The 8,645-nt window shown below is 41.8% G+C and overlaps 1 protein-coding gene across 2 annotated transcripts; it reads right to left on the reverse strand.

The window, feature by feature from the left end:
• Positions 1-6,286: 6,286 nt before the first annotated feature.
• LOC107376578 (H-2 class II histocompatibility antigen, A-S alpha chain) lies at positions 6,287-8,046 on the reverse strand. 2 transcript variants are annotated; one of them, XM_015945736.3, is made up of 4 exons: positions 7,889-8,046; positions 7,577-7,816; positions 7,194-7,475; positions 6,287-7,106 (listed from the first exon to the last, which is right to left on the reverse strand). In XM_015945736.3, exons 1-4 carry the CDS (start codon positions 7,941-7,943, stop codon positions 6,961-6,963), a joined length of 723 nt encoding a protein of 240 aa, XP_015801222.3. In that variant the 5' UTR covers positions 7,944-8,046; the 3' UTR covers positions 6,287-6,960. The 2 variants fall into 2 exon arrangements, with proteins under 2 accessions (XP_015801222.3, XP_015801223.3); XM_015945737.3 differs by having other exon boundaries at positions 7,577-7,666; positions 7,889-8,045.
• Between the last annotated feature and the right edge of the window lie 599 nt (positions 8,047-8,645).

Genomic DNA, 8,645 nt, shown 5'->3' on the forward strand with positions numbered 1-8,645 from the left:
GTTTGTTAATTTTCTTGGCATTACCTCCTATCTTGATTATTTTACAGTTCTTATCGTACAAAGTCAACAGTATGTTCACGAAAGTATTATAGGCAATATTCACATCATCTTTGTACACATCATCCCATTTCTGCTTCTTTAGGTCTTCTTTAAAGGCATTCAATGCTGTGACTGATCTATTTCTTACATATACTTCTGTTGTGTCTTGGACAGGTTTACTATATCCACGCTCAAGAATAGAAAATATGGGAAGATGGTCACTCACATCTGTCAGTAAAATTCCACCTAATAACAACGTTTCTTCTGTTTTCATGTTAGTAAAAATATTATCAATAATAGTTGCAGTATGCGTTGTAATCCTAGTTGGTTTAGTGATCATAGGAAAAAACCCTGTGCTTTCACTTTCAAATTGTTGTTTCCAAACTCTTAACCTGAAAAAAGTCAACAAGAACTCACGAAACCAGAATGATTTGGGTTTAATTTTACCTCAGGAACAGATTTTGGTTCCACTTCCCTTTCAAAAAAGGAAACAAATTTGAAGTGATGACTGACAGATTCCAGAGAAAAACCCCACACATTTTGCAGTTATAGGCACTTTCATCCAGTTTTTTATGTTGCTGATACAGAAGACCTCTTTCCCTGTGGAGAACAAAGCATTTCTATCCAGTTTACACTAATAACAAGACTAGTGAAAAGATCTAATCATTACAGAAAAAAAAAAAACTGACAAAATGACCTGTCAGATTAGAGCCCTGCAAAATCTGAGCCTGTGTCCGGCCCGGCCTCTGGCCCGACTCGAGCCCAACTTTTTTTTAACCAACTAAATGAAAACAAAGTGCGCCAATCCTGACCAATGTGTTAAAAGACGTGCAGTATCCGATCAATTTGTTTTTCCCTCGTTTACCGTCACGGAGATAACGGCGCAGGCTCTGGTGGTAATCAAGTTAAATGTATCTCTTTCCAACAATTTTCACAAGAAAACAAATCAGTTAAAAGCAGGGCTTGTGTTGTGTGGACCGGATAGTATGACCGTTTATTTTGACGGAGAAAGAATTGAATTACCCCGACGCATGCAGACGAACTGACATTTTATTCGTTACGCACATCGCAGATGTAGCTAAATCACCCAAGAAAAGATTCCCATCTGAACATCTGAGCTGTACACTGCTCAGCGCAGCTCGCTGTCAGCGCATATGTGCACAGCGAGCTGAAGATGTGGAGAGGGGCATGGAGCGCGTTGCAGAACCAGAGCGCATGCGGGAAGGTTCCTCCCACTGAAGCGAGTGTTTTCCAAACCCTGTCTCTCAGAGAGACTTGTCACTTAGAAAATGTTCCCTGATTATGAAACTTTGGCTGAATAGTGCTTGTTCCTGTCCCCAATGTGGCAACGCATCCAGGAGCCATCTGAGGAGAAGTTCAGAATCTCACATCCTCTTCAGCTCAGAATTACAATTATGCACGAACCCATCAACCTGGTCTCACAGTAAGACTGGGTTGGGCCTGTTCAGGTTTACGCAGACAATCTTTACATAGAATTGACTTCCAGATATAAAATTAATTCAGTAAAATATAAAGCATTTTATTTAAATATCATTATTTTACAAGCACAGAGAGCCGCATCAGATGGATGGAAGAGCCGCGGGTTGCCGACCCCGGTATAGCCTATAAAATAACATGTTGAGGATGCAAACTCAATACATCTCTTTTATTGTGAGGTAATAATTTCTCAGAGTTTGTGGTTGTGGGCGGGAGTAGACATGCACATTCCGGTTGCGGGCGGTAATGGTCAGAAATTCAGCGGGCAGGAGCGGGATGAAGAAAACAGTCTTGCGCAGGGCTCTACTGCTGCGTTTAAGTGTTTCAATTTTTTTTATGAATTCGATTAAAAATAAAGGCGCCCGGCCCGGCCCGTGTCCGAGGTAATTACACAGTCGTTGGCCCGAAGCCCGGCCCTAGGGCCGTCGGGCCGGGCCAACTCGAGGGCCTAGGGCTTCAGTGCAGGTCTCTAGTGAGACGGGCAGAAGGAACAGCAAGATGGAGGGAGGAAGATGATCTGAGGGAATGGGAGGGGGTGTTAATACTTATAAGGTCTGAAATATATGGAGGAGCGAGGTTGTGGTTGGCTTTGAAGGTATGGAGGAGAATCTTGAAGATGGACCTGAATTCATCTGGAAGCCAGTGAAGCTGCTGGAGAACTGGGGGGACGTAGTGAAAGGAAGGGGTTCTGGTAATAATGCGGGCTGCTGAGTTCTGGACCAGTTGAAGTTTGTGAGGGAGTTTGTAAGGGAGACCAAAAAGAAGTAAATTGCAGTAATCGAGACGGGAGGTGACGAGACTGTGGACAAGAATGACAGCAGTGTGAGGGGTAAGGGAGTGGCAGAGACGGTTTATGGATCGAAGATGGAAATAGGCTGACCGAGTTATGTTATTGATGTGAGCATGAAAAGAAAGTGAGCTGTCAAGGATCACCCATAAAACTTACTGTTAATTATTATCTGAATTTGGAGCATTGCTGTCATGTTTGTCATTTAAGACAGTGGACTAAGGTGCACACAGTATTTTCAAAAGGGCATTTGTGTTGGATCAACCAAGTTTTGTAATTCAATTCAGAAAATACAGATATAAAGTGAAACAGACAACAGTGTACAATATTGTTTTATGCACACAATTACATGTTTATAGTTTAAGGAAAACAGTCAAGTGTTATTTCATAAATTCACCTTTTTAATGAATGCTCTAGTTGCAGGTCTTACAGATACGCCTCATATCGTCAGTTTACATGGTGGATGCATGGCAGACTGGGGAGAAGAGTTATTCCTGCACGTGCAGCTCACAAAACAAGAAGTTTCTACCCAGAACCAAGTGGAATCTATACAGGTTTTAAGGAAGTGGATAGTGATGATACAGAAGTAGATGAATCATGGAGAGATTTCAACAACATTTAAGCCCCATTCCCACCTGTACCGGGTCGGCCCGGGCCGGGTAGCCCCAGTTGGCCCCAGCCTGGCCCGGTTGATTCCACACATCCTTGCCTTAAGCCCATGTGGGCTGATTCTACCCACCAATCAGAGGCTTGCTCTAATGGAAGGTGTGAATGGGCTGATTCTACCCACCAATCAGAGGCTTGCTCTAATGGAAGGTGTGAATGGGCTGATTCTACCCACCAATCAGAGGCTTGCTCTAATGGAAGGTGTGAATTTGCTGTCAGCAGTGGGCGTGTTGGCCCTGGTCGGCCTGAAGCAGTACCCCTCGGGAAGAGGGCCGAGAATGAGCCTTGGTTGGCCCGGGAAAATTCCAGGCCACCCAGATATGTAAACAACCTATGCTACCCGGCCCGGGCCGACCCGGTACAGGTGGGAATGGGGCTTTAAACAGCTGAACATCTGAATCCATTCCATCAGGGGCACTTTCAGTGTTTTAACTTTTCAGTTTCAGTTATGTAGTGTTAAGCTAAGTAGTGTAGGAAACAAATGTTACCAGTTAAAAATAAAACATTTTGACAAAATGCAACCTGCAGTACAATGAATGTTTGTGTTGACATTAAATCTTTTTTATGCTTTTTAGAACATGTCATCACATTCCTAAAATTAAATTCAATGTTGATGTAAAAAATGACGTTGTGTACATCATATGTTTGTAATGACGCTTGAACTGCTAGAAACGTGAGAACTGCTGTGTTTGAGCAATGATCAATGATCCGGGCAGTCTGTCTTGTGGCGCCATGACATGAGTTTGAGTCTCTCTCATGTCCATGTCCTGGTTTGAATCTGACGCAGAAGAGAGAACGTCTGCCACCATAGCCTTCATGTATTAATGGTCCTTCTAAACAGCCACTGGTCTTGCTCGGAATCTCCTGTGGACTTTGCTCCAGGAGATTTTGAACTTGGGTTCACCAACACTCTCACCATCTTGGTGTAATGTCACCAAATGGACTGATTTTGAGATCCTACAGTTCATATGCACGGCCAGAGCAAACAACCCTGTCTACTCACCTTCTGCTGTATTTTACCCTGAGTAAGGCTAAGATAAAGACATGACACATAAGTGATCTTGTCCCACATTTCAGAGTTCAGAATCGGAGACTGTGTTCTGAGATGCTTGGCAACTTCTGAGATAACACCAGGCCTTAAAAAGAGCTTCACTCTCAGTCTCAGTAAGTCAGACAGACAGAGAGAAGCTCAGAACGGCCGTCTGAGCAAGCCTCTTTCACCAGAAGGATTTTGACATAGTCAAAACCTTAAGCTTTTGCACCTGCAAAGCCGAACAACAAGATAGTCTTTTCCTGCAGAAAAGCTAATTTGTTTAGACTTCTCAAGAGTCCAAGACGCGTGTTTTCCATCCATCTGGGTTGTCCCGAGACACATCTCTAGGACTGAAAGGACGGTACCTCGGTACTCTACAGCCCTCCGGTACCAGCGGTCATCCGACCCCCTCTGACTTTCGGATCCGTCAAGAGGGTGCCTCTATGGGTAACGTAGACACGCAGATAGTGTCTGTATGCAGTTTGATAAATAACAGCTTGTAGCGTACTTGCAAACCAAATTTCCTCCATCCAGGATTCAGCTTTCTCATGATACCGACTCTGAAATCCTATATTCACACCTAGTTCTGGACATCCATCTCTTAGGTGAGACTGCCACTTGTAACTACAGCCTTTTGCACATGGGAGCTCCAAAGTCAACTGAGATCCCTCATTTTGCAGCTCTTTCACATCTTCAGGAGCAATCAATGAACCACACTTTAAACAATGCTGAAGTAGTTGTTTTACTGTTCCTCAGAAACTAGAAAAACTCTGTCTTCTTTGGTGGCAGTTGAAGCAAGTGATCCCTGGGAGCTCTGAGAAGGCTCTGATGAACTTAAAATGTATTCAGCATCAGGATTTTTGTGTAGTGGCTGACTGTTCTCACTACATTCATCGTCTGAGGAGAACAGACCCAGGGACTCAGTGTCCTCCTCTTCTTGCTGATCCAACTCACATTTCTCTGTGTAAGCATGTTCCATGGTAACAACTTGCTGCGCATGAGCTGGCCACTGTGCCGCTGCATCTGACGTGTCTTAATCGGTCTGAGTGGCAGCATCGGTAAAATTAGGAGAACACTGTATTGCTACACTTACTGCTCGTTTTACTGACAGGAGAGGTGAATGTTCAGCTTCATCCGTGACGAGTGGCGTGTCCGATGGTTCGCCCAGCGTGACAGAAGCAGCAGCTGAAGGAGCGGGCTGTCGGCTCAGGAAAGTGTCCAACGTCTCTTGTCTCTCTGAACGCGTTTAGTCTCCTTGTGTGGGAAAATGGTCGGTAAAGCATTTAGTTTCAGCCTTCTCTTATACTCAGCCACTCCGGAGAGCTCTTTAAGTAGTCGTGGTTGACTACAAGCCTCAAACGCATCAGGAGAGAAATGTTGGGAACACAGCTGCGTATATTTGGGAAGTTGTGTCTGTCCACAGGCATCTTCCTGCTGCTTTCTCGTCTTTTTGCCAGTGGGAAAGCTGTGTAAACTCACATCACTCCCCTTGTTGCCTTTTGACTGGAAATTACATCCAAAAGCAAAACAATGCGGCATTTTACTTAATTATTAATACGGTAAGCGCGTAAACACTAGCGTCAATAGCTATTCTTCCAAGAGCAACCATAATACGTCATCGCCCCCAGAGTGCATTGCGTGCAGACAACCTGGCGTCCTACGTATGTCAATAATGTACTAAATATTATAGATTTGTAAATAAACAGCAATATTGTGTGTGTTTCTAACAACATAGTTTGGTACAACAGAAAAATTTGTGGCTTATTAGGGCATGCACGTCCTCATCGCTGGAGTTCCTTTAAACAAAGGGCACTCCCGGAGCGTCCCCACAGAGCGTCCCTGGACAAATAAGACTTCTCAAGATGCACCAAACGCATGTGAATTGGATGGTTATGCCCCATGTCAACTCACCTTCCGGTCCCCTTCCCCATGTGTGTGACATAATTTTCTCCATTCACATGGTTTATATTTAGGCAAAAACGAAAGAATAAACATTTCACAAGCACGCTGAAGGGGCTTTAAATATTTGTGGCTTAGAGAACATTTGTCTTTGTAATTATTGATGTGTTTAGGGATTGTTTGAACAAGTGTTAAGGTTAACTAACTGATAAAATCCAAGCAGTGTACACATGCTAAGCTAGGCTAATCCCAAGCATGACTCTAAGATGTGTGTATTAGTTATTAATGTATTTTTATGTTTTTCTGTATTTTGCAATTATGGCAATAAACATTTACAAAGATCTTCAGGTAAGAAAAAGCCAGCCTTGGGTCAAGATTCTTTTTTATTTGGGTTATAGCTACTACTACATATGTGCAGCCTACACATTTGGGGCAAGGTTGTGCCAAAATAACTAAAATATCTCTAAAACTAAATCTCTGTCATATTATGACATTTTGAGAGAGAGGAGAGGAAGCCGAAGAGTTTGATGTATAATATGTGCGTGGTATATAAAAAGTTGGGTCATAAGCAGTTTAGGCTTGTTTTAGCACCCCCTAGTGTCCAAAACAAAAGTGCAACTTATCTCTTGCTGGGCGTTTGTCTTTTAACACCTTAATCTAACACCTGAAATGTCTCCTCAGCCTTCATTAGTTTCTAGAGGGCCGGTCCATCACTAAATCAAACAAATCAGCTGTGTTCTCGATGTAAAGCATGCAGGAAATGTGCTGAAGGCAGACTCCAGCTCTGGGAAATCAGCTCCACTTAAGTCTAATAGGGTCCGACTGGCATCTCTGAAATTGCAAGTGCAATATTGTGTCCATAGAAAGCAGTGTGACATGTCATTAACCTTGTAAAGGTGAATTCTAGCATATGCTGGCCCAAGAAATGATTTAAAGATTTTAAAAAGTAGCATAGTATGGCCTTAAAAGAGCAAAAAACTGTTACCAACATTTTCTGATATGTATTATTTTCCGAAATATAATATGTTAATCACAACACTCAATAAAGGTTGCTGTGATGTTTTTGTCCTTTCACAAAAAAGAATGTTCCTGCAGCAATTCCAAAAAGTCCAAGAGTCACAGCAATCCCACAGAAGACAGCTGGACCACTGCCACTGATCTTCTTATGTTCTTCTCCTTCAAGGTCTGAATAAGAAGAAAATAATGGTTCATTATATTTTGATCCTGGTCAATTTAAGATAACAACCCATGATGTTAAGCTATTTTTCTCACCCCAAAACCTGGTCTTTGGTTGCTCCAGAGCTGCGTGTTCCACCGTGCAGCTGTAGTTGTCTCCATCCTTTGGAACAAAGTTTAGATAGGAGAAAACATGAAACAACCCATCCGAATTAGATACAGTTTGAGTGAAAGGGTCTTCTGTTGAAATTATTTCATCATTCTTGGTCCATGTGATGTTGATCTTTGGGGGGAAGAAGTTGTTGATGAAGCAAATGAGGGTATTCTCTTTACGAACAACCACCTCATTTCTGGGGAAGATCACAATGTCTGGTGGGTCTGAAAATAAATTAAACACGTTTATTTTCAGTTTGGCATAATTTCATGTAAACTGTTTTAAAAATAACGGCATGACAAACAAAAAAAATAGGTTTTCTTACTTTTAGTCTTTATAACTGAAGTGTCTGGTTTCCATTCGCTTAAGTGTATCTTACATATCTGCTGGACTGTTTTTACATGTTCGAGAACATCTTCAAGACGGAAATATGTTGTTATTTTGCTTTCCCAAACAGCAGGGTCTTTTTTTAAGTTTACATAAACAAATTCATCATCTAATGTCATATAATGCTGGGTATCACTTGAGTCAAAGCAACCCAAGACACCACAAATTGTGTGACTGCCTGAGAAAACAAGAACAGTTTATTTAAAACAAAATCTGATGTTACAACTGATGTCCACAGAGTCTGACTTACCTTCTGCACAGATGCAAAAAGCTCCAGAGACAAGAAGCATTAATTTCAAGTTCATTCTGTAGGTTTTCAGTAACTTGTTGTGGACCTGCTCTTAGTTTTCAAGATTCAACAAGTGTGATACGAGTCAAGGCTGCCTGACTTAATCCTTCCTCATTTTTGTTCACCAGCAAAAACACGCTGGCAGAAAAAAAGGGGAATTAAAAATACAATCGAACTTCCTTCATCTAGATCCAACAATAACAACCAAAGAATTCATGGTGCATCACAGAAAAGTTTCCATTTGCTGTTTATACATTTGATGTAAATGACCTTCAGATGTGTGAAGCTACAGCTTATGAGCCTGTCATGAGGAAACAATAATGTGCCATTTTACCAATACTGCTTTTAAAGAATTTTGATTGCCTTTTCTTGTAATTTTATACTTGTTTTGTATTTAATGTATTCATATTTTATGGGCATTGATTGCTTTGTTCAGTGCAGAAAAAGTGAAGACTCCATGACTTTTACAACTCATAAGCTTACAATAATCATATGTGATGAATGAACAAGATGTTTAAATGAAATGTTTGAATAGTCTGATTTCCCAAACTTGGGCAGAAATCATAACAAAGTAGTTTATTAAAACAGGATTTACTTCCCGATTAATTCAGTTTCCAGCTGAAGCCTGATTCGGCCAAATCGGGAAAGCAGCCTCTTTTGAAACAATCTCCTTTGACCTTAAGTCAAAACCTCTCTGCAGTGCTGTGGCTGATACCAG

Source organism: Nothobranchius furzeri, chromosome 12 (assembly GCF_043380555.1).
Source record: "Nothobranchius furzeri strain GRZ-AD chromosome 12, NfurGRZ-RIMD1, whole genome shotgun sequence".
In the NCBI taxonomy this organism is placed as follows: domain Eukaryota; kingdom Metazoa; phylum Chordata; class Actinopteri; order Cyprinodontiformes; family Nothobranchiidae; genus Nothobranchius; species Nothobranchius furzeri.